Source organism: Culex quinquefasciatus, chromosome 1, assembly GCF_015732765.1.
Source record: "Culex quinquefasciatus strain JHB chromosome 1, VPISU_Cqui_1.0_pri_paternal, whole genome shotgun sequence".
Classification (NCBI taxonomy): domain Eukaryota; kingdom Metazoa; phylum Arthropoda; class Insecta; order Diptera; family Culicidae; genus Culex; species Culex quinquefasciatus.
The window spans coordinates 48,980,721-49,007,923 of record NC_051861.1 but is presented as its reverse complement, the minus strand read 5'-3'; the positions used below and the strand labels follow the sequence as shown (position 1 = coordinate 49,007,923).

The window sequence follows — 27,203 nt, the reverse complement described above, 5'->3', positions numbered from 1 at the left end:
TTACTAAACCTTTCCTCTTGCATTTATGTGATTAATATCAATCGCATAAACTCGTTTTTCCATTAAAAAACTGTTTAATGAATAGTTTTTATTAATATTTTCAAACTATTTTGTGTTCTTGTTAATCTGGAAAACCTTTTTTTCTTAACTGTATCAATAGTAATCTTCAACCAGTTAAGGAAAGAATTTGGATTTGTACTTAAATGTTTAACAATCTATGTTTTGCCTTCCTCACTGAGGTAAGGCTATAATCCTGCTCTAAAAATGAACTTCGTATAAAAACGTCGTAGACCCACCTTCATGTATACATATCGACTCAGAATCGAAACTGAACAAATGTCTGTGTGTATATGTGTGTGTATGTGTGTGTATGTGTGTGTGTATGTGACCAACAAACTAGCTCATGTTTCTCGGCACTGGCTGAACCGATTTGACCCGAACTTGTTGCATTCGACTTGGTTTAGGGTCCCATAGATCGAGTTTTATACAGATTGAAGTTTCGATAAGTAGTTCAAAAGTTATGTATAAAAATGTGTTTTCACATATATTTGGATCTCACTTAACTGTATGTAAACTATGTCCGGGTCTATCATCCGACCCATCGTTGGTTAGGTTATCAAAAGACCTTTCCAACGAGTTCAAAACATTGAAGATCTGGCAACCCTGTCTCGAGATATGGCCACTTAAGTGATATTGATGTACTTTTTTGAAGCCGGATCTCACTTAAATGTATGTAAACTATGTCCGGATCCTCTATCCGACCTATTGCTGGTTAGGTTATCAAAAGACCTTTCCAACGAGTCCAAAAAATTGAAGATCTGGCAACCCTGTCTGGAGATATGGCCACTTAAGTGATATTGATGTACTTTTTTGAAGCCGGATCTCACTTAAATGTATGTAAACTATGTCCGAGTTCATCATCCGACCCATCGTTAATTTGATTATCAAAAGACCATTCCAACGAGTCTAAAACATTGAAGATCTGGCAACCCTGTCTCGAGATATGGCTACTTATGTGATACTGATGTACTTTTTTGAAGCCGGATCTCACTTAAATGTATGTAAACTATGTCCGGCTCCACTATCCGACCCAACGTTGGTTAGGTTATCAAAATACCTTTCCAACGAGTCTAAAACATTAAAGATCTGGCAACCCTGTCTCGAGATATGGCCTCTTAAGTGATATTGATGTTCATTTTGAAGCCGGATCTCACTTAAATGTATGTAAAATATGTCCGGCTCCACTATCCGACCCAACGTTGGTTAGGTTATCAAAAGACCTTTCCAACGAGTGCAAAACATTGAAGATCTGGCAACCCTGTCTCGAGATATGGCCACTTAAATGATATTGATGAACTTTTTTAAAGCCGGATCTCACTTAAATGTATGTAAACTATGTCCAGGTCCATCATCCGACCCATTGTTGGTTAGGTTAGGTTATCAAAAGACCTTTCCAACGAGTGCATGGAAGCCGGATCTAAAAAATTGATGAAACTTGTGTACAGCCATTGTTGTGAGGAAGGCTCCAACCACATAGGTGGATTAAGTTAGTTTTTCTAATATATAAACAATTTCGACGAATTTGTTCTAACGTGAATCAGTTCAATACGAAGCGTCGGATCGAGGTTTTCTTTGTTGCGTTGGGTTAGTATAAGTCCAAGGAAAGTTCTCACGCCAAAAAGTGAAAACTTTGGCCACTCTGGAACCGATTCCGACAAAGTTTATCGGGTTTAGCTTGTTTAATTTAAAGTTTAGAAAAATGTAATTCAGTTCTAGAAAGTTGGGCGCTCTAGTCATTTCTAAAATTTATTTTTAAGATGTTTTATCAAAATAGTCTGTTTTGAAAAAACTAACTTAATCCACCTATGTGGTTGATGCCTTCCTCACTTTTTACCAACAATGGGTAATATGAGTGGTTTAGACACATTTTTCAGCTATTTTTTAGGTCCAGAAAAATAAGTACACAGATATAACTTAAGTGGTCATAACACGAGACAGAGTTGTCAGATCATCAATTTTGTGGACTCGTTAGAAAGGATTTTCGATTACCTAACCAACAATGGGTTGAATGATGGATCCGGACATCGTTTACATGCATTTAAGTGAGACCCGGCTACAAAAAAGTACATAAATATCACTTAAGTGGTCATAACTCGAGACAGGAATGCCAGATCTTCAATGATGTGGACTCATTAGAAAGGTCTCTCGATTACCTAACCAACGATGGGTCGGATGATGGATCCGGACATCGTTTACATGCATTTAGGTGAGATCCGGCTTCAAAAAAGTACATAAATATCACTTAAGTGGTCATAACTCGAGATAGGGTTGCCAGATCTTCAATGTTGTGGACTCGTTGGAAAGGTCTTTCGGTTACCTAACCAACAATGGGTCGGATGATAGATCCGGATATAGTTTACATGCATTTAAGTGAGATCCGGTTTCAAAAAAGTACATAAATATCACTTAAGTGGTCATAACTCGAGACAGGGTTGCCAGATCTTCAATGTTTTGAACTCATTGGAAAGGTCTTTTGATTACCTAACCAACAATGGGTCGTATGATGGATCTGAACATAGTTTAAATGCATTTAAGTGAGATCCGGCATCAAAATTCCAGCACCCGATTCGCAACTTTGACACTTTTTTATACGTAACTTTTGAACTACTTATCGGATCTTCAAACAATTCAATAGTGCAGTATGGGGCATCAAACCGGACTGAATGCAACTTGTTTGACTCAAATCGGATCAGCCAGTGCGGAGAAAACTTGGCAAGAATTTTGAGCACCAAGGGGAATACGCACACACATACACACACACACACACACAGACATTTGTTCAGTTTTCGATTCTGAGTCGATAGGTATACATGAATATAGGTCTACGAGCTGTTTTTCAAAAGTTACTTTTTCGAGCAGAATTATAGCCTTACCTCAGTGAGGAAGGCAAAAATGCAGGAAAGGTTAGGGTTAAAGTGCCCTTCCCTTCCGAGTATGCGATCATGGTTGGATGTTTGGTTTGGATTACTTGTTCTCCAGCATTAAGTCCTTCGGTATCCCAGGGATGATTTTTTGTTCTCCCACGAAAATATGCTAATCGTCTGCACACAAAGGCGAAGGCTCCTCCTCTCTTCTTTTTACAGGAGAGAGGGTGAAAAGTATAAAAGACGGATCAGTAAACGAACAAATTGAACATTGCTACACCCTGTCCTGCGCTATATCTAGACACGTGGTGGTTCACGTGGAGGGACAAGGTGGAAACATAAAGAGCTGAGATGCAAGATATGGTAAAAGAATGAAAAAAAGTTGGTTTGCTCCTTCTAGGAAGAGCACCCCTGGTATGGGTAAAAACTGATACCTGTACACCGTTTACGGGCGGTAACGGTTTGCGGAAGTGGAAAGCTCGTTGGTGCTAGCCGTAGCTAGTACTGTTTGATATTGTTACACGTTATCGGTACTCGTCTAACCGAACACTTTATTTTTCTTTGTTCAATATTGGTGAGCAGAATCAATAGGGTGAAAAGCGTTGTGTTACTGTGATGTGAAAAAAAACTAGCATATTAATTTGAGTTTTAAATAAGGGTAATTCTCTACCAACTCACACGAAATCGGGAAAAGTTGCCCCGACCCCTCTTCGATTTGCGTGAAACTTTGTCCTAAGGGGTAACTTTTGTCCCTGATCACGAATCCGATGTCCGTTTTTTGATATCTCGTGACGGAGGGGTGGTACGACCCGTTCCATTTTTGAACATGCGAAAAAAGAGGTGTTTTTCAACTAGGGCGTCCAATTTTCCCGGGTTTTGAATTTCCCGGGAAACGGGAAAAATATTTTTTAAATCCCGGGAATTCCCGGGATCCCGGGAAATGTTTGAAACAGTCATAAAATCTATGTTTTCATTATATTGATTATGTTCTCAAGCTTAAAATTATAGAATAAGCTCAATAATAATAATTGATGAGAATTAACAATTCAATCGAAACAAGGACAGCAATTTTTAGATAGTTTAAAAGAAATTTTATTTTTTTTATGCACACAACATTATGGATTATAAAATAACCACAATTTTAAATACCGTCATTAGGTGTGACATTGTGTTTGGGGGGTGAGATCGGGTTATACAAACTTCAGCTATTTTGTATGACCCAATCTCACCCCTAGACCTAATGTCACCCCTGATGACGGTACATTGTGATTCAAATTGAATTTGAATTTCTTTTTGTAAATCTATTTCTTTTATTTATTTTTGTAGATATACAAAAATAAATAAAAGAAAATATATGAAATGACTAGAAAAGCCAGAAAAAATCCTTTAAAAATTGAATAAAAAAAAACTAGAAGCAGAAACAAATAAAATAATACCGGTTAATGCAAATTTTAGATTAAATTTCATGTTTTATTTCAAATGTATTTAAAAAGATATCTTTGAGTTACTTCTGCCAGCTGGGGAAAATCGACACTAAACTCAGAATAGTTACAGGACATTTTAAAGAAATAAATTTGGAAATCGGCGTACTGATTGTTCTGTTCCTGTTTTAATGAAGTCAATCAAAACATTATGGAAAAAAATGCATCAACAGCTGCCTTTATTCGATGAAAAATATTGTTATATGTTTTTTTCAAATTCAAAATCATAAATAAACGTTGAATACGTGAATAAAATAGAATTAAATAGAAAATATTCAAAATTTTAACAATTTTCCCTAATAAGCCAAATGAATGCTGATATATGCCGAGTAAAAACTTTAATGCTTTAAAATTTTTATCGATTACTAAGTAATAAATTTGTTATCTGTTTCCACAACCAAGCCTGAATTTCCAGAATAAAAAAATCGTTTTTTTTCTATTGCGGGAATTCCCGGGACAAATTATTAAAAATCCCGGGATTCGGGAATTCCCGGTTTTGGAAAAATCCCGGGATTTTTGTCCCGGGAATTCCCGGGATGGACGCACTATTTTCAACAATTTGCAGCCTGAAACGGTGATGAGATAGAAATTTGGTGTCAAAGGGACTTTTATGTAAAATTAGACGCCCGATTTGATGGCGTACTCAGAATTCCGAATAAACGTATTTTTCATCGAAAAAAAACACTAAAAAAGTTTTAAAAATTCTCCCATTTTTCGTTACTCGACTGTAAAAAATTTTGGAACATGTCATTTTATGGGAAATTTAATGTACTTTTCGAATCTACATTGTCCCAGAAGGGTCATTTTTTCATTTAGAACAAAATTTTTCATTTTAAAATTTCGTGTTTTTTCTAACTTTGCAGGGTTATTTTTTAGAGTGTAACAATGTTCTACAAAGTTGTAGAGCAGACAATTACAAAAATGATATATAAACATAAGGGGTTTGCTTATAAACATCACGAGTTATCGCGATTTTACGAAAAAAAGTTTTGAAAAAGTTACTTTTTGCGTTTCTCTTTGTTTCGTCGTCCGTGTCTGTCGCTGGTGACCATGAATGGCCATGATCGATGACGACCAACTTTTTCAAAACACTTGTTCCTGGCGAGTTTTGCAACCACGTAGTGTTGTTGTCATCTCGATGAAAATGTTTAGAAGTTCTTGTGGTGAAATCAGGTCACTACTGCCTTCATCCGTTGATGTTGGTTGGTTTTCCCTCGGTTGCTGACTGAAGCCAGGAAGTGTTGTATTCTCTGCAACTTTTTGCCGCTGATTCAACGGCAATGGCTGCAGATTTGGAACCACTCGAACAGATCCCGCTACAAGTGACGTCAAAGCAGGAAAATTCACGTCCGTGAAAGTTGGTGGTGTTTTGCGACGATTTGGTTGGTGCCTCGTCGTCGCTTGCTGCCGAATTTTCACAAACTCAGATCGTTTTGGGCAGCTTCGATTCTTGGTCGAATGGTCGCCACCGCAATTGAAGCATTTGGCTTCGATGTTCTCGTTGATTGTGTTGCAAGCTTGAGTTTTGTGCTCACCTCCGCAGGTTGCACAATGACTCTTGATGAAACAGTTAGGGGAGAGTGGGGAGACTTGATCCCCGGGGACACTTGATCCCAAGCCTGTATCTCGTCAGCATGTGGGTAAAACAATTAGCTTTGTTCTAGAAAGTTGTGCGAAATTAACTAAAACTCATTGTAGAAAACAAAGAAAAAAATTAAAAAATGTTTAGATTCAGTTATACACATTTTTCTAAAACGAGCTGCAAAAAACTTCCAAGAGATCTTTTTTTCTTTGTATTGATATGTATAGAAAGCGCTCAAAAATTATTCAAAAAAATATTTTTTATACATGAATTGTTTGATAAACTTATCAACTCCAAAACCCTTATGCATTTGATGTTAAATTTATCGTCATACTATTTTTACAATCAATTGTTTAAAAAAGTGCGTTTAGGGAGACTTGATCCCTGCATTTTTACAGTCACTGGAATCAGTCTCAAGATTAATTAATTGAGCTGGGGTTTCATACATAGTTTCCTTTAGTATAGTTGTACATAACTTACTGCAGTTTGAACCATTTTTCAAAAGTTTCGTAAACAAAAATTTCCAGCTTTTTTAAACATGCTTAATTTTGGTCTAAAAAATAATATTTTAAGTTTTTAAATATTTAACATAATAAACTTGTTATATTTTGAACACAAACGTACAGGTTTTATGTGAAATTGCTGTAACTTATAGAAAATTAAAAGTTTGGATGAATAAGAAACATTTTGCTTAAGATTTCTTCAAAATGTTGAAAGGGGATCAAGTTACCCCTAACATTTTTAACATGCCGGTTTAAAATATTTTTTTTAAAACGCTTGGTATGATTCGAAGAGTTCATCTGATGAAATATCCTTATTAACCAAACATAAATGAATGTTTAAACTTTCAATTCATGCAAAAAGTTTATAGTTTTGTGAGAAATTGACAGAGTTATGTGCGATGCAAAAAAGGGGATCAAGTCTCCCCACTCTCCCCTACTTCCACCATACTCAAACTACATGCTGTGCCCTTCCTTCAGCACACTCGCATTCATGTTGTACAGGCATGGCGTCGCCATCGTGCTAACTTGTCGTACGTGCATTTTGGGCCAAATTGAGTTAAGAACGCCATTTTGTGCAGCTCACAATGCCTCACCTTTTGACCTTCACAGATCCCCAAAATTCGATTTCAATCCAGAGATATTCAACAAAAACCGAAAAAACTCCGTGCATTTTTGTCACTTTACATATGAAAGTAGTTTCAATCTTGTCGTGCTATCTTGTCACTCCATGAAAATTGATGTAAGTGCGACAAAAGGCCAAAGGGATTTCAGGCCAGGAAAGTCAGGATGCGTTTGTCGCACGTACAAGCTAGACTACCGTAAACATTTGTAATTATAACTCGGGACTCCAGCAACCAACTTCAACCAAACTTCGGGACAATGCACAGAATGGTCAGCCAAACAAAACGTGTTTGTTATTGTTTACATTGCGTGCTCTCGTTTTTGTATATTCAAGGACAAACATTAAAACACGTTTTTCTCGGAACGTCAAAATGGCGGGTGCGACAAGATAGCACGACGACGTCGATGGGAGGACCTGTTTCATGGGGCGTTTACCTGGATCGTCATGGCTGTAGTATTTAATCTTTGTGCTGTTCAAGAAATCCCGAACGTAGTTGTAATCCTTTATGTCAGGTAGCATAAATTTGAGTTCATCAGCACACAAGTGAATGTGAACGTAAAACACCAGATTTGTTGAATCCGGTTAGCCACTTTTGCATCGAATCCAATGACGACGATTTCACAAAAATGGGTGGCACCTTTTCCAGCGTTCAAGTTCTTCCTTCTCGCTCGCGTCCACAGGGAGGGTAGCGAACTGATTTCCAGACGAATTTTGAGCGTCCTTGCTCAAACTGCCTGTCTTTGCAGGTAGCGCATCGGCATTCTTTATTTTCTTCAAATCTACCGATCCTGCTGGTGAGGATTTCCTCTTTGTCTTGCCGTGAGGCATTTTTTACACTTTTTAGCTCTTTTCAGGAGCTAATATCGAGGAGTACCTCTCTCGATGTTGGTTCCCAAAGAAATTCCAAACTGGAGGCGGAGCAGAAGTCGCCCCTGTCGTAAACATTTCACTTGAGATTGCTTATATCCACAAATTAGCTTAGTATGAATGCTAAACCAGGCTGGATTGTGGCTGCAAAGGATGCTACTTTTGAAAATCTCCTATCCCTGGTTGTTATGCTTTCCATACGACAGAGTCTTCAAGGGGAATCCACCCTTGTCTTCTTGTTATAACCCAACCATCTAGACTATGTGATGCGACTGTAAACTGACAGCTAAACGCCCTCGTGCTGGGGTCTGCATAAGTAACAAATTTATCTGAGAGTAGATTGCACGCTTGGTTGCTAATAATCGGGGTAATTAAAAGTGTGCGGCTTACAGAGTTTCGTTATATGAATTTGATGAAACTGTTTGGTTTGGTACAACAATTCAAAAGTGAATTGTTCTCATCACAAACCTCCCTCGTTTTGGTAAACTTAAACTAGAGCTTCAACTAACAACTATATCGCCGCCAATTAGGTATGTTCACTCATATATTTCTAATGGGAAGCTTACTCTCCAGAAAAAAAAACACACACACAATGACTGCCTTCATGAGGAGTACTAAACTCAACTCGTGCATAGCGATGGATGGCAGAGAAGGTCGACACACAAACTCAGGAAAGCCCTCCATTATGTTCCGTATATTGGGTGTTGTCGTGCTGAGCTTTGGTGGGAACTTTTAAGCGTTCCTGGTTGCTGCCAACGTGCCGCCACGTGCCATCTAATTGGGTTTCACTCAAAATGCTTAAGGTACACTGTTGAAAATGGTTGGTATAATATTTTTTCTCCACGAAATGTTGAATTTTATTATATTATATTTTTTGATTATATTTTTATCGAGTTGGTGTCTTCAGCAAAATTTAAGGTATGGATAAGGATTGAACAAATGGTAAAGGTTAACATTCCAACGCACAAGGCTTCAAAAAAGTTGGAAGGTTGGAACGGTAACTTCAACTCGCTGGTTCTCGGGCATAACTCAACCAATCAAGATTCTTCTTCTTTCAAGTGATTTGTTAGGATGTCTAGATGATTCTAGAACTTTGCAGAACTTAATTTGATCAAATCTGGAATTTATGCGATCAAAAACATCGTTCCAACTTTTTTTCGCGTGTAAAAAAAGAATCGCCAAAAAATCCGCCGAGGCAGTCGAACGATGTTTTCGGTCGCAGAAATTACAGATTTGTTCAAATCAAGTTCTGCAAAATTTGAGGATCACCTAGACATTCTTACAAATCACTGGAAACGAGAATCGTCCCGATTGGTTGAGTTATGCCCGAGAACCAGCGAGTTGAAGTTGCCGTTCCACCTTTTTTTGGAGGATATGACGTCCGTGTAAGTTGGACTTATATGCCTTGGGCGTTCCAGTGTTAAAAAAAGTGATTTCTTATTTACTTTTTGTCATTAAAACTTGATTTGCAAATATTTTATTTTTTTCATTTTCTGATATATTTTAGAGGACATCAAATGCCATCTTTTCTGAAAACTTCATAACGGGCAATAAATCTTTAACTGAGTTATGAATTTTTCTAAATAACGGTCGTAAAAATTCAATGTTACGCCCTTGATACTTAAACATCAGTTTTCCTATTTTTAAATTTTTGCATGGCAATATCTCAGCAACAAAGTTCCTTATAGCAAAATGTAGAAAATTTTCTCAGCTTTTCAAAAATGGTCCAACATGGGCACTAATTTTTTAAAATGAATAACTGCGACAATTTTCAGAAAAAATACATAAAAATGGCGTGAAGCCAAGTTTCAAGCTTTTATGGACTATGTCTGTACAGGAATTTGTAACTTTTCACTTCTTTTTGTGGTCCAAAATAACTCCCTAAAGTTTGGGAACGATTGGTTAGTCCTCACTTTCCGAGCATGGGTAAATAACAAGGGAAATGCGTAATAATACCTTTCTCTGGTATCAATACCAAATTTTGGTATTCCTGGACCCTTTAAAATTTGTCTTAAGGATTATGCAAGAGCAAAATGTGGTATCATACCAATTTAAGGTATTGTTTTGATATTGCAAAATTGCAGAATTTGTCAATGATCGAACACCACATTTTGGTATTCTTTTGGTATAACAGTATTTTATCAAATTCCTCTGCAACTATGGGAAAATTTTGACCAATTTTGACAAAATAATTAATTTTGCGCTATAATGATGTCTCAAAGCGAATACTTTCATTCAAAACCGGAAATTTCAAACTTGATTTTAAACATTTTTGATATACCCCCTATAGAAATGACTTGAAATTGTGGAAAATTTTCTAAGTCAGAATGGCACATTTTGGTATTATTTTGGTATTTAGGCTTGTATTTAGGTGTTTTATCAAATTCCTCTGAAACTATGGGAAAATTTTGACCAATTTTGACAAAATAATTAATTTTGCGCTAAAATGATGTCTCAAAGCGAATGCTTTTATTCAAAACCGGAAATTTCAAACTTGATTTTAAACATTTTTGATATATCCCCTATAGAAATGACTTGAAATTGTGAAAAAATTTCTAAGTCATGATGGCACATTTTGGTATTATTTGAATATTGAAAGATTTCATCAATTTTCTCTGAAACTATTGGATATTTGTTAAAAAAAATTTACGAGTTAATTAATTTTGCGCTAAAATGACTTGAAACCTAAAAATGTTAAAGATGATTTTAAAAATTAGTGTGATATACCCACTAATATTTTTTTCAAAAACGTTGAAATATCTCTAAGTCGGGATAACCAAATACTTTGAAAAACGAGTCAATCGACAGATTAATGAATTTTGGTGAATTTCAATTCAGTTTCATTTTAATAATACTTATTTTTCAATCTTGTTATTTTTCAGAAGCTTCAAGAACTTCAAGCACAGGTTGTTCATCAATGACAAATGCATTCGGTGTGGTGAAGAATATCACTAATAACAACATGCAATCATCAGGTGAGTAGATTTGGCTGTTGCATATGAATTATTTCCGATTTTTCACTAACTGCAACTGCTGCACTAAAATGGTATGAAAATACCAAATTTTGGTATTACTTGTTCAAATACCAGCGACCATAATGTGCTCTTGGTTGCCCAGTAATAGATGGTAAAATACCATGAAATCATACCAAAATCATGTATGTGAAAGACCACAGAAATACCAAAATATGATTTTCCAAGGGCGCGGGAATACCTAAAAATAAAACCATGGCAATACCAAGTTTTGGTATTCAAGCAATGTTCAAAAATCCAGAAGACCTCAATTTGGTATTGAAATGGTTTTATTTTGAGGTATTATTTTACCCTTGGAATAACATGGTTTGGTATTGTTGTGCCCTTACACATACAAGATTTTGGTATGATTTCATGGTATTTTACCATCTATTACTGGGCAACCAAGGGCACATTTTGGTCGCTGTTATTTGCCCAAGTAATACCAAAATTTGGTATTCCCGTGTTATTTACCCCTGCTCGGGTTTGCGCAAAGCGATTCAATTTCCCATATAGGTTTGTATGGGGAAAACATTTTTTTGATTTTTATATTTTAAAAATCCACGTTTCACGCTATATTAATACCTGATTCATGTTCGGTTGCTATGGAGTGTGCTCTGCAACTTCCTCCAAGAGAGTATGGTGCTAACTTGCTCCTATAAAAAGATACAGCGTTTTCAAAACTCGCCTAAAATATGTTTTTAGCTCGAAAATTACGTTTTAGACGAGTTTTGAGGACGCTGTATCTTTTTTCAGGAGCAATTTAGCACCATACTCGCTTGGGGAACATTGCAGAGCACCATCCAGAGCATCCGAATATGAGTTTTGATATAGCGTAAAACGTGGATTTTTGAAATATCGAAATAAAAAAAAATTCCCAGACAAATTTATATGGAAAATTTAATCGCTTTGCACAAAGTGAGGACTGAACCAATCGTTCTCAAACTTTGGGAAGTTGTTAACGACCCCAACATGAACTGAAAAATTGCTGTGCTGGAAAATCGATTCTGTTATCACACCCTTATGAGACATACTTTGCTACATCGAAGACAGATTGGACAATTTGGATATAACAAGGTGTAAGGTCTGAAAACAACAGAGTTTAAAACAAACGTTTTGAGCATAGCCATACGTCCATACATTGTTTAATTTTAGTTGGCCTAAGTAGCTATAAGATATTTTTTACAGTGTCCAAATTGTACACCAAATTGTTGACCAATATTTTCTCCAATTTTTCTTGCAGCTCTCCGCCTACATCCTCCAACCATTCCTTTGGAAACAGTGTTTTGCAGGAGGAGCGCACCAAGGACAGACCCAGCTTCAGGTGCCGCTCAGCAGCAATGATAACCCGGCGAGGACGATGGACAGTTTTAATACCGTTCGTAACGATAGCGCTGCTGGTCCAGACATGTAAGTACACACAACACCCGAGCCGTCCATACTGTGCTGTTCTCTGTACACGGATTCGGTCTTATAACATGTTCTCCGAGAACGAACACTTTTTTGTACTCTTCCTGACCCACAAAAAAAAAACTGTCCTCCCTTCAGTCCATATGAGGCAGAATACTTTATGGGACTCTCGGTGGCCCGCTTCTCACCAAGGACTTAAATTTCTCCGGTTCGGTTGGCGAACACATTCCGCCGTAACGGCAAGATGTTTTCTGCTGCTGCTGGGCGTCCAGCCGAAAATTGCGATACTAAAGTTTAAGGAAGAAGCGGGTGAAATCGTATATAAGCAGAAAAGAAAAACGTGCCAACTCAAATGGACCGTTGAACCGTGAAGGAAACAAGACGCAATTCCGTACCGAGAACAAATCTTTCCGTTTTCCCCCCTGAAACCAAGGAGCTGACCTCGACCAGGTCTCGAATGTTGCTCCACTGAACAAGTTAAGGCGACACCCGGTTACGCCTTGTTGCCACTGGCGCTGGCAGCTATGTTGAACGAGGACGACCCCTTTGGCCGGTTGAGCGGAACGCTTTTAGTTCTGGGTGTTGATGACTAGTCTGTTTCTCCGCTCCTCACACCTCGGCCGAACTTTTGGACGAACGTACCACTACGTGCTTTGTTTGTTCTACTTTGGTGTGCTCTCGAGAGAGTACCCAATTTCGTGTCAATTGTGGGTTGCAGAAGATTGATTTTCGAGCGGGGGAAACCGTGCTGGGAATGCTGGAAAGCAACAACTTTGATAGTTGTTTTTAGTGACGGTGGGGAGCTTGAACTTGAGAAGTTTGTTTTATTTGTTTGTGGAAGACTCGTTTCGAAATGTTTCTCACGTTGTTCAACTAGCTTTTCATGGAGATAGTTTACACATATTAAACTTCAAAATCAGTTGAATCAGCAACAGATTACTTTATTAGCTGACCAAATTCGTCATGTTTTAAGTGACACGTCCAAAAATGGATTTTTGAAAATAATTCATCGGATTTGGGTGTTTCAATCGATCTGGAAGTACAATGCGTTTCCACAAAAATATACTTTTTTTAGACCTTCAAATCAGCAAATAAACTTTTCATTTGGTTCGGTGCACATCAAGCAGAGCTTTTTGCATCAAGGTTTTTGTTACATACTATCGATATATTTTTTAATTCAAAAAGATCCAGGATTTGGATGCTCTGAAAGTTTTTCAGCCTTCAATGGCAAATTGATAAGAAAAACCTTCCAACGCCCCGAAAGTGTCCACATAGTTTATGGATCGCCCCTAACGTGATCGCAGCAAGAGGTCCTAATAAAAATAAGTGATGAGTAAAAAAAACAGTCTACCTACAGACTTTTTGTCAAGATTATATAGACACCGCCTTTAAGAAAATGGCATCCCTCTACACGGCTTTTTAGTGGCGAAATAGAATGAGGTTATGTAAATTCAGACCATTTTTAAATTGTTTGTAATTTTAGATAGGTGAGTCAGCTCTTGAAAATTCTTAATCCACAAGAAAGGTAATTTCAGAACCTTTCTAAAAATATATAATATGCCAGGTTTTCATAAAAAACTACCCTTTTTGCAAATTTTGAAATTTATATGCAGCAGTTTTTTAAGCATAACATTTGATGTGCTTTACTAATGCTTATAAATTTCGATAGGGACTTGCGACCCAACGAAAAGGCATCGCAAATTGGACTCTGTTTAAGAGTTATAAAATAAGATCATCTTCCTTAATGCTTAAAACATGTTTTTAAACTGATAAGTCGTTGGAAAATATCCGGAAGGTAAGAGTAAAGAAAATCTGTTATTTGGAGTCTTCAAAATAAATTAATCTTCCCCTCCCCCGGGCAATAAATCAAACATCGCTCAGCAGCCAACAGCCAAGTTTACTCTTTCTTATCATTTCTCGAGAAAGAGGAAGGGGCACGCAATCACAGAAACGAGCACAATCCCCCCTGGGACATAATCACATTTAGGACACCTCGACAGGACATTTTGCTTGACATCCTCGACGCCCCCCAAAACAACCCAATTTGGGTGACAACAATACCAGAGTTAACAAGGCTTCCCCGGAGAAGTTCCAGGGGCGGACGAGGAGGAAGGAAAAGAAAGTGAAGTTCATTTTGACGGTTATCAGTGGATCTCAAATACCTTTGAAGGGCATGAACCTGCAAAGGTTTAGGCTACGTTAAAATTTGAACATGTTTCGTCACCTATTAATTATTTATAATTTAAATTGCTTTAACCCATTTAGGACTGATGGATCATATTGACCCAAAATTTAAAATTTTCTCAATAAGCCTATAATGTTTGTATAGTCTTAAAAATCATTTTCCCATCATTAACTGAAATATATTTTTCATAATACAGGGTTGTCAAAGTTCAATGTACTTTGCCCTAAACCAGACCTAACCAAGTCCTCCTGAGAAGTGTAAATAACTCAAGTATCTGTGAATGACACGTGATTCTTTACACACGACACACACAACTCGTTCTGCCGAGCAAAACGGATGCCGAAAAAAGGAACAAAACGAACAATAACAGAAATTGTCAGGAAAAGCGCCCCGATTTTTCCTGTTGCCAGTAAGTCAATCTTGTCCCGCCTCCCTTGGAGAGAGTGGTGGCTTTGGTAATAAAATAATACCACAATAGAATAACCCTGTCGTCTCGGGGGATCCTACTGAGAAAAGGAGTTCGGAGGTTGTTATTGTTGTCATCTAGCCGATGCCGGTGGAGCGGACAAAACGAACGGAAGGCATCCAAGTTTGTGGGAAGGCAACCACATCCGCCGAGTGACGACCTTCCCAAAACTAGAATGTTCCCTAAGTGATGCCACAGCGGTCCTACATATCATGGAAAGAACAATTCTCTGCTTTAATTTGGATGCACGGAAAATTGGGATGGTTTTCAATTTTTCAAATTTGAGTTCAAAAGTTATTGTACTATTGATGAGTACATGTTTAAATTTTGTCAGATGAAATTTAGGCTAATTTTCATTTTTGTCTTTTTAGAAAATTTGTAGGAAGTTTTCAGAACTCGTCAAACAAATATTTTCATAGCAACAAAAAAAGAAAAGAAAATAAGTTGACAAAACATTAAAACGGTGCACGATATAAAATTTTTTGATTGCATGTTTCATTTGGGGTCTAAAACTAAAGCATAAAAAGTTTTTTAAACTTTTTCAAATATTATAATAGAATCGAGCAGTCGAGGTGATGTTCGTTTTATTAAATAATTGATGGTCCTGGGTTCGATTCCCATCTTTTCCCAACGAAATTTAAAACATGAAGCTCAACGGCGATCTTCAATCCACTGTCCTTTGAATTGGCACGTTAAAATACTTTCCTCCTGACAAGTTGAATGCAAGTTGAATTTCAGAATAATACAAGATTGTATAACTCGCAAGCACATTTGAAATTAAAAATACATTGCCTCGTTAAAAATGCATGGGCGACTTTTCGAATTGAAAAAGAAGACTAATAAAGATGAGAAGAATTGAAAGCTTTCCCATTAAAAATTAGAACACACGAACAATTCGAACAAGAATGCCAACTTAGACCAATAACTTTAGCCAGAGATCGTCCAGCTCCAAGTGAAACTTACATGAGGATACCGTGGGGATTTTCCCTTGTCTTGTTGAAAATGTTGAGTATCAACAATTCCCGTCTTCCTAATCCCCAATTATTTTCACTGATGTGCGGTGGAGATGCCGGCAATAGACGGTTGACGGTTGAGGATCTGGTTCAGGTGGAGTGAGTCCTATTCCTAGTTATCAGTTCCTAGCCAGCTTGAACTTGCATAATCATCGTATAAACATGACGAAATTCACTATGAAACCTGCTAAGCTCACAGATATTTTCAATAAAATTTTCAACACTGCTTGATGAATTTTGAACATCTTGTGCCATAGCTCAAAATAGAAGAAAGGAATATTGTTGTATTTCAGATCAGAATTGAGATAATATTCATTTTTTTGTTTACATCCAACTAGCTAAAATTTGTGAGTGCTAACTCAACCAACCTAATTGTTCACAGCTCCACCATTATTCGTGCCCCGTCAATTTACAAGCCACACCAGAGTGAATTTTACCGTGCACGAGAAATAATTCTCACAAAATCACGGACGACCAAACACCTCTTTCTTCGTGCAATATGGTTTCTTTGGCAGTTCGTGCCTTCTTCTTGTGGCCTAACAGAACCTACTGGACCGGGACGAACCAACGACGAAGACGACGTGCTACATTGGAGCCAGAGAAGAGAGTGTGGCAAATCTTTTGGACCTCTTGGGACCTCCTCGGGAGGGGTCTGAAACCCGACCATGGTACGTGGGTTTCGGGCGAGAAAAGCACACAACAATACCAATAATAAACCTGTCACTTTATTTGCTCAACCTTTTCCTCTTCTGCTCGGTTGGTTGGTTGGCACACGAATTACCCAGTAATGGGCGTTAGTTCTGTCACACTTGGCTTCAAGAGCCTTTTTGGGGGAAGGATGGTAGGTACGCGGCCGGTGTAGTAGGTGACTTACACCATAAGCACGAGAAACTTAAGGTGCAACGCAAACAGACTGATGTGGGTTTGGATACGTGGGATTGTGGCCAGCCGGCCTAGGATATTATAGGTGAGGATTGTTAAAATTAATGGCTTTCTCCAGTTGTGGACAGATAGGCACGTGTCACTCATTTAAGATTGATGAAGACTAGGTTTGCGACGCATATCCAAAACGCAGACACAACGTGATGGATGGGCTAGGTTGTGAAGGTTCTTGGACGTTTAGTAAGATAAGATATTCCAAGTGTGTTGATAATCACAATTTATTAGGTTGTGGCGAAAACACTGACCATTTTGAGCACCGTCAGTGGGGGTGACATTGGGTTTGGGGGGTGAGATTGGGTTAAAATGATTTTTTTACGGATTTTATCATTTCTCAGGTTCTTCTCAATAAAACTAAATTCTGTTAAAAGGGTTGTGTAAAGGACTTCTTAAGATGACTTCACTGAAAAAATCTTGTTCCTAGAACAAATCCTGTTACTTTGGCAGCTGTTTAAAGTTGTGGTACGTTTTTGATCAAAAATGACCTCTCGAAAAGTCATTTTTCTAATATTTTTGTTGGATTTGCTCGAAAACTACCCAAATGATTGAAATTGATTCCCTAGAACAAGAAACACTGTTGGATGACTTGTTTTTAGCATATCGTTGTATTTGAGCATCATTTTAGTTTCATTTGACCCAATGTCACCCCTCTTGTTGCGCAGCCAAGTTATCAGGGCAGCATGCCCTCTGGAGTAAGCCTGCAGCGTTGCAAGGTCAGGAACTATCCACTGGTAGGGTTTCCTCGGCGATGTCACTCCAGGTACTTACTTCGGGACACTTTTGCACCTTACTCACTGCACTATTACTTTGAACTATAACTGGACTCCACTTGTATTTCTTTCTGAGGGAAACACGTTGGTAGGATGATCTTCGAACTTGATTTTATTGAATCTTCAACAGGGTTTTGTTCCAGGTTGGATAAGTTACAGTAGCAATGTATGAATCACCTAATGCTTGATCATGCTACGTTAGCATTCGATATCTACGTAGAGAAATTTCGTGACCGAGTACATCCCTTCGATGCCCTAGTTTATTAATTAATTGATCCGATTTTCTCCTAGAACTAAACATGTACCCCAAAGGGTCAAATAGTTAAGCGGGTTGCCTACATTTCAAGCAACACTTAGATGTCCTGAGATTTCAAATCATTCTTGCCAGATTTACCGTTATTCTTCTATGGATCTTTAAGAGCGATTGAACGCATTTGTAACGTTCTCGTCCATTCCTCCTGTAGGATAGAAAAGGATGGCATACTAAAAATGAGTAGACCACGCCTTCTTTTAAGTTGACATAATGTAGTCCGAGCAGATGCCAGACATTCTTGGAAATCGATCGTACGATCTCGCCTGATTTCTTCGCACTTTCTACATCTTGTGCGCTGAAAACAATAGATTCTTTGTATCCTCACTTATGGTTTGCTGTGACGCCACTTGGTTTTGACCTTGATTTTAGAAATGTTGTGACTTCTCGCGACACTTGCGTTTCGTTTTGATCATCGATATTGAGCTGGACTGATTTCAAATATTTATTATGCTCGCGCGGCGACATTCCGGGCCCGTAAATCGTCCTAGATTTACAAAGTATTATTAATGCTGTGCAATGTTACAACTGGATAAAGAGGTTGTCTTTCTGCAATGATTTCTCTTGTTTCAGTTTCTTCTTTAACGGCCTCTACTGTATCGTGCCTTTCGCTACGTTGTGAGGTTCGTTGCATCGTATTCTTATGCGATAGAAAATTGGTAAATGAATCCCAAAATGCTGCTACAAGTTGCCAACCCAAGCCATAGATGTCATATAAAATTCTTCCATGCATGATAGTGTCAATTATAAACTTAACGATTCTTCCAATCATATAGATTCCTATGAATGTAGAGGTTATATTGCCAAGGTATGTAGACCATGTCATCAGTTTGTTCCAGTATCTCTCGATTACATTTTCAATATATTTATCTGGCATGAGTGCTTCAAAATTGAATCCTTGAAAGTTTGGTTGCTGTCCGATAAGGATTTTGTGCATTACATTTGACGCAACGCGTCTATCGCCTTGCTCATAAATTAGATTTCTCATCTTCACTACGCTCTCTGCATCGTATACTCCACTCTGCATGAGGTTTGGTAACGGGGTGTACGACCAAGTTGTTAATAGGTCGGTTGTTAGTTTCATAGGGGCAGTTGTTTCTCTGATTCTACTATCAGTAGTGTACCATCTTCCACCTATTTGAAATTTTGCTGGCAGCAACGGAGTACAATCAATTTGCGTTCCTCTGTTTTGGAGTACTCTAGTTACCGGAGCAATATACATAGTTTGATTGTTGTATATTACTGGGATTTCCTGGTAACATATTTCGTCAGATTTGGGAGTTACGTATACTGGCTTACATTCCAGAATATGTAGGACTTCTCCCGCTACTACTGCGGTAAAACCAGATCGTTTGATGATACTGGTGACAAATTCAGTAGGGTTAAGTCTGGCCAATGTCAGTTTTGTTTCCATTAGATTTTTGTCTACCTTACACATTTCGGTCATAACCGTGTTGTAAAGTTGAGACATGCTCTGCCCAACGTAATTTTCAACGAGCGTTATTTTGGAGTTGAAATACGTGAACAAATCAAAATTTCTTCCTGGTGAAGATTTTTTGGTGAACGGAGAGTTGAATCCGATAACTTCAACTACAATTATGCGAGGGTGATCGGTTAGATAGCCAGGATGACCACACACCTTTGTTTGTTCTCTGGTACGGATAGAGAACAAGTGCGTATCAGAAACGGTGCTGTAAACTACGTTGAAACCTTTGCGGTGTGTTTTCGTGTTCTCATTTTTTGTTTTGTTAACTGTACCTTCGTAGATCACCTCGAATTCAGTTTCTTCGCACTTATTATTAAATGCGACATCCCATGTTATATACCCGTCTTCGGAATCAAGGCATTTTCCATGAGAGTATGTGCAAGTTAAACCGTTTCTAAGCAGAATGACATCGTTTTCGTAATCAACGACGGCGGTGTAGTCGCGTAGAGTGATTTCGTATTCGTAATACACTAACGCGTCAAACCATGTGAATTCTGGTGTCTTGTAAGTTTCACCTTTGCAGTCACTGTTTCTCACAGTTCCTTCTATCAGAGTTTCACCTCTGGTAGTTTCATTCCGTTTTATTTCGTTTATTTGATGCTCATATGTTAGCCTTACAATTCCTAATTGTTGTGATGTTCGACATTCTTCAGAGGTGAATTCTTTTACGATGTATTTATAGCTTCCTTCGTAATCAGATGTATGAGAGTGCATTCCGCAATGCCTTATCTTTCTTTTTATGATAACTTTGCATTGGTAAACTTTCATGTCACTCTTAACGTTTCTTTGAAGAACTTGAATCTGAACTTCATGCGTTGTTAAATTATTCGAAGGTGGGAGGCATGAAGCAACGTCCAATAAGGAATAGCTCGTTAGATTTACTTCGGGGCTTCCACAGTCATACGCTATAAGTCCAGACCCTTCAAAGCAATTTATATGTCCCAGAAAGCTACACATTAAGTATAATGTTAGCAGCAGATTCTGCCTTGGAAAGGTTTGCTTTTTTCCAATGATTAGTTTAGTTTTATTAGGTTCATAATCGTCATCATCATGTTCAATCGAATTTATTAGTCCCACAAAGTTTCTGTTTTGAATCTTTGTTTGGCTTCGAGTGATACGCTTATTAGTATCGTTAATGTCTGAAAGTTGATGTTTTTGACCTTCTGGAAGGCCTACATCCAATACAGCTAACTTGACTACTGGTCTGGTGTATACGCCAGTGGTAGTCTTTACGTCAGCTGATCTTACGCATCCATCCTTTGATGGGTGTACTTTTTCGATAATTCCTTTCTGCCATTTTGCTTTTTCATTATCATCTGCGATAAGAACTATATCGCCAACTTTTACGTTTCTAATGGCTTCTGTCCATTTTGATCTCTTAGCTTGTGTGGGGAGATATTCATGCAGCCATCTGTCCCAATAATTTTTTGCCAACAGTTGAACTCTTTTCCACTGCTGCCTTGTAGCTTCAGCTTTAGAAGCATCGTTTAAAGATGGCTCAGACCCGCCTGCGCACCCGATCAGAAAATGATTCGGTGTTAACGGTTCATCATCAGTAGCATCCAATGAAATAGAAGTCAAAGGCCTACAGTTTATGATGAATTCAATTTCAGTTAGTAAAGATCGAAGTGTGTGTTCAGGCATGGTTTCACTTGGAAGCAGGGTCTTAACTTCTTGAACCATACGTTCCCAAGCTCCACCGAAATGTGGAGAAGCGGGTGGGATGAAGTGCCATTCAATACCGTCTGATGACAATCGATGACGGATCTTTTTCATTTCGTTATCTGCACCGACAAAATTTGTACCATTGTCGCTGTACAAGAACTTAATTTTTCCTCGTCTGCTTTGAACAGATTTCAAGCACATGATGAACGCATCAGTGCTTAAATCATGAGCCAGTTCTAGATAAACTGCTCGAGTGGTCATACAGGTGAAAACGACACCCCAACGCTTTTCGGATCTTCTTCCGATTGATACGTTATATGGGCCAAAATAATCAACACCTGTATGAGTAAAGGGTTTTATGAACGGCTGCAGACGACATTCAGGCATTGGTGCCATTCTCGGAGCTAAAGCTTTAGCGCGCGAGTTTTTGCAAAATTGGCATCGAACACTCATTCTTTGCATTCCTGCGTTAATGTGAATGATATGATATTTCTGTTGAACTGCGGCTATTGCTGCTTTGGTTTTCTTATGTTTAAATAACTCATGTTGATTCTTCAATACGAGATCTGATACATGATGTTTTTCTGGGAGTATGAATGGATAACGCGCGCCATAAGGTACACACTCTGCATTTTTATAGCGAGTTTCAGATTTCATTGTTCCATCTTCCGATAGAAACGGTGAAAGTGTTCGTATTTTGCTTGATTTATCGATGGTTTTCTTGGTTTGTAAATCCAACATTTCATCAGGAAATAACTCCCATTGTGCTTTTTGGATTAACATAGTCTCCGCCTTTTCCATGTCAGAGGCTGTTATCTTATTGTCAAATGTTATTTTCTTAGCTTTACATTTGAGCCAGTTAAAGTACTTCAAGACGATACACACTGATCTCTTCAAGCGGTTCCAATCCGAGCACCAATTTATGTTCATCCATTCCAAGTTAGGTTTCTCTACCGATGAGATTGTGAACATAGGACGAAGCTCTTCATGACTTAGATCAACAGTTTGCTGTCCTCTTTTTTCTAAATCCCACTGAGATTCGTCTGTTATCAAAAACGGGGGTCCGTCTATCCATTTTGAATTGGATAGGATCGTTTTAGTTGCTTCATCGGCAGGGTTTGAAGCCGAGTCAATATATCTCCATTGAGATTCCACTGTACTGTCAAGTATCTCACTAACTCGATACTGTACAAATTGCTTATATTTTCTTAGTTCAGATTTTATCCAACTCAAAACAGTTTTTGAGTCAGACCAGTAAACTACATTGTCAATCGACAATCTTAGTTCTTTCAAAACCGTGTTTGCTAATCTAGTTCCGAGAAGCGCAGCTTGTAGCTCTAAACGCGGGATTGATAAAATTTTGGTTGGAGCAACCTTTGATTTTCCAGCTAAAATCGTTACGTCAATGCCTTCAGTTGATATGGTTCTTATGTATACGACAGCCGCATATGCGTTTAAGGATGCGTCGCAAAAAACATGAAGTTCACGTTTCGTTACGTTTATTGCATATGAGTAACATCTGGAAATCTTTAAAGTATCCAATGAGGATAATCTTTTCAACCAACATTGCCATTCTTTATTTATATTCTCTGGGATTTTGTCATCCCAATCAATTCCGACTCTCCACAAATTCTGCATAATTATCTTAGCCTCGATTGTGATGTGAGATATTAGTCCTAAAGGATCATAGACGCTCATTATAAACGATAGAAGTTGTCTCTTTGTTGGTTGTATCATGGATTCAGTATTTGTTTTAATTTTAAATTTGTACTTGTCATTTTGTATGTCCCAGTACATACCAAGAACTTTTTCATATGTGTTTTCTTCATTATCAAGTTTTACTTCCTTCAATGGTGAAACTCTATCACCAGGAAGTAGTTTTAAAAGTGCTTTGGAATTTGAAATGAAGTTTCTCATTCTAAAGTTCGCGTGGTCATGTATTTTTATGACATCTAGGACAATTTGTGTTGCTTTAGTCAGATCGCTAAAGCTGTCTAGATAATCATCTACATAGTGATTTTTAATTATTGCTTCGACTGCTTCAGGGTATTTATCCTCAAATTTTCTTGCGTTCTCATTTTTAATGAATTGAGCACAAGCTGGTGAGCACGTAGCTCCAAATGTCATTACATTCATTTCATATATTTCAAGGGCATTTTCCGGATTTTTCCTTGAAATAATGCGTTGGGATTCTCTATCCTCTTTTCTTATTGCTACCCGGTGAAACATTTCCTCTATATCCCCGGTAATTGCGATAGGTCCTTCTCTGAAACGCATTTTAACGCCGAGAGATGATTCTGTCATATCTGGTCCTGAGAGAAGCTTCGAATTTAGTGAAACACCATCAATTTTTGCCGCTGCGTCAAAAACCATGCGTGGTTTTGGTGGCTGTTTGTTCTTATTTACCGTTATGAAGTGAGGCAAGTAAAATGTTTTTGGAGTTTCAATCAAGGCTTCTTCCGGGCTCAATTTCCGCATATAGTCCTTTTGCAAGTATTCGTCGATTTTGTCATGATACCAATCTTTGACAACTGTATCCTTGGATAATTTCTTTTCCAGCATCAAGAACCGACTTAATGCGGTTTTATAACTGTTTGGTAGTTCAACCACTTCGCTCTTCCAGAGCAAACCAATTTCATAACCACTTTTGGTTAATTTTATGGTATCATTCATTATCTTGAGTGCGCGTTCATCGATTTTAGAAATAAGCTCATTTTGGGGAACTTTTACCCCGAAGGATTCAATAGAGAAATAATTTGACATGATTTCTCTCATGGACCTTTCTTCTTTGTTGATCTTTTCAATTACGAAAAGATGATTCTTTTCTTTTGAATAGCTATGGTCACTTCCATACAACAACCAGCCCATTTTTGTCAACCGGGCAACCGGCTCATTATAAGCCCTATGCCTTTCTTCGATTCCTCTGAACAAATGTGCGTGTTGTAGGCCTAAAAGAATTGTTGGTACTGCCTTTTCATAAGAATCGAATTCAATATTTTTAAGATAATCAAACTTTTTCTTTAATGTTGTTACATTTATTGACTGTGTAGGAAGCGATAAATCTTTAACAGTGCGCATATTATTTAAGTTGAATGTTTTTCCGTTAGGAGAAATCATTTTAAATTCTACGGTCATACTTTCAGAATCTTCTTGAGTATTTCCGTTGGTCCAAGCCAGTAACATAGGTTTGTATGTACCTTTGATTTGAAGACGGTCGACAACTTCTTTTTTAACTAGGCTGACTGATGAACCGGAGTCGAAAAATGCATATGTTTCGAATTTATTGTCACCGTTTACAAGAGTGACCGGAACAATTTGATAATAAACCTTATTATGTTTCTGAACGTGGCAATTCACCTTGGCAGCTTCTTCTTGATTTGTTGTAGCAGTTTTCTCCTGTGCTTTCCTAGTGTTTTTATGTGCAACAGGCGGTTATGTTTACTTTTGCAGCCCTCTATGTTGCAAGTTCTAGAATACTTGCAATTTTGTAGAACATGGTTAGAGTAGCAACAGGAATAACATAATTTATTCCGAGCGACAAATTTTCTCCGTTTTTCTGGAGTCATTTCTTTAAATTTTGAACACTCAACCAGCTTATGATTTTTTCCACATGACACACATTTATTATCGCCTGTGGTGTGATAATTCAGTCTGTCAAGCCTTTTTTCATTGAACGATTTATTTTCCTTTACTCCCCTTTCGGCCATTAATGAAGTAGCCAATTTTTCTTCAGGTTTCAAGAACTCGTGGAAGTCCTTTAAGGTTGGCGCAACGTATGGGTTTAAGTCATCCGCTGCATCCTTCCTTCTAGCAATTTGCTTGAGCCAATTTTGATGTAGACTGTATGGTAGCTTGTTAGCAAGATCGATTATCAATCTATGGTCGTTAAGGTATTCTTCATGTTTGAGACATTCCATGTTAATAACTAAGTCCCCAATACCAGAGACAAAATCAATCATGCTCTTAGGATTGTCAAATCTGGGACTACGCAAAGATAATACATCATTCATTAGGCCTTTATAGACAAGCTCGATACTTCCGAATCGATCTTCCAAAATTTTCATAATTACTGTCACATTATCTGCATCCATCAATAAGGAGTTCACCTTGGTAAGTGCTTCTCCTTTCAAGCTTTTTTGTAAACGATTAATATTTTCCAGATCAGAAAATTTTCCATTTTTTGTAGTTTCATAAAACGTACGTTTGAATCTTGGCCAGGTTTTGTACGACCCGTCAAAGTTGGGCAATTCCAAAAGTGATTGTCTTACCATAAAAGTATCTGTTGATGCACGATTGTCTATCTTAACTTCTTTCATTGTTTCGACTATCGCTTGAAGGGCTTTTACATGCAAATCTTGGGTTAGGTTGGCAGCATTCTCGCTATCTGATTTTGGCTTCTTGTCAGTTTTAGCTTCTTGCAGAGATTGAATGGCCTTTTGCTGATTTTCTAAGTAATCTGCTATCGCTGCACATTTTATGCATAGCCAAGGGGTCCTTCTTTTAGGAAGAGCTGATAGCTCAGTACACGTTACGTGGAACCAACGATCACATTCGTCACAACAAATCATGCAATTTACCTCATCCTTTTTATCGCACATGCGACAATTTCCGTTTTTGTTAGCTTTGAACTTGTAATCCATCTTTTCTTTGATTACTTCTTCCCTTTATCAAACCAATATATTTGATAATCAGGTAGTAGTCCTTCCGATGATCCCTGCGATGTTGTTGTCCTTCTGGTTTCGAAGACTGTTGACCTTTGATGACTTCAATGTTTGATGCTGCTACCTTCGATGAACAATCCAGCTCGCACGCGATGAACAAGATTTTTCGCTGACAAGTTTCTGAGCTCACAGAACGCACAAAAAAACGACGAGTTTAGGTCTTCGTCTACTATTTCCAAGTTCGTTTCTCGGAATTCACGAACGATGAATTTCAGTCTTCACCATCTGGTTTCTGAGCTCACTTCTCAGGACGCACGAAACGACGAATTAGAGTTTTCGCCAACTGGTTTCCGAGCCTCTCTCAGAATGCAAAACGACGAATTGGAGTCTTCGCCAACTAGTTTCTGAGCCTTTTCAGAATACGAAACGACGAATTGGAGTCTTCGCCAACTGGTTTCCGAGCCTCCCTCAGAATGCAAAACGACGAATTGGAGTCTTCGCCAACTAGTTTCTGAGCCTTTTCAGAATACGAAACGACGAATGGAGTCTTCGCCAACTGGTTTCCGAGCCTCTCTCAGAATGCAAAACGACGAATTGGAGTTTCGCCAACTAGTTTCTGAGCCTTTTCAGAATACGAAACGACGAATGGGGTCTTCGCCAACTGGTTTCCGAGCCTCTCTCAGAATGCAAAACGACGAATTGGAGTTTCGCCAACTAGTTTCTGAGCCTCCCTCAGAATGCAAAACGACGAATAAGAGTCTTCACCAAATGCACATTTTGGCAGAAACAATCGTCACTTCGTCACAATTTCTACAAGCCCGCAACTTTTTAATCCGGCTAAGTCCAGTTTCGTTTTGCCGAGATTTTTCCAAGTTCGGAATATTTTCAAGTCCAGAACTCCGCAAGCTAACGAAGTCCGATCCTTTTTCGGCTAAGTCTTTACCAGAATTCCAGAAAGCCTTCTCACTACTTTGCTGGAGTTATTATAAGTCTCAGGACTTTACTTTTCGGTCTTTGCTCTACTTCGCCAGAATTCTTCCAAGTCCAGAATTCACTTTTCGGCTAAGTCTTCACCAAATTCTAAGTCCACGAACTTCTCTTTTGTTGGCTAAGTCCTTGCACTACTTTGACAGAATTCTTCTAAGTCCAGAATTCACTTCTTTGGCTAAGTCTTTTCACAACTTCGCCAGAATTCTTCTAAGGACTTCACATTTTCGGCTAAGTCTCTGCACAACTCGGCCAAAATTCTTCTAAGTCCAAGAATTTCACTTTTTTCGGCTAAGTGTTAGCGCCACTACACATCACCGG

General features: G+C 38.2%; 1 protein-coding gene across 6 annotated transcripts in view; it reads left to right on the top strand.

The window, feature by feature from the left end:
- The window catches only part of LOC6034937 (cadherin-87A), a 370,702-nt gene that overhangs the window by 212,076 nt on the left and 131,423 nt on the right, over positions 1–27,203 (top strand). For all 6 annotated transcript variants that reach the window (XM_038266992.1, XM_038266991.1, XM_038266993.1 and 3 more), the window contains one exon: positions 12,234–12,400. In XM_038266992.1, the coding sequence (XP_038122920.1) occupies positions 12,331–12,400 (70 nt within the window). In that variant the 5' untranslated portion in view covers positions 12,234–12,330. The remainder of the gene's footprint in view (positions 1–12,233; positions 12,401–27,203) is intronic.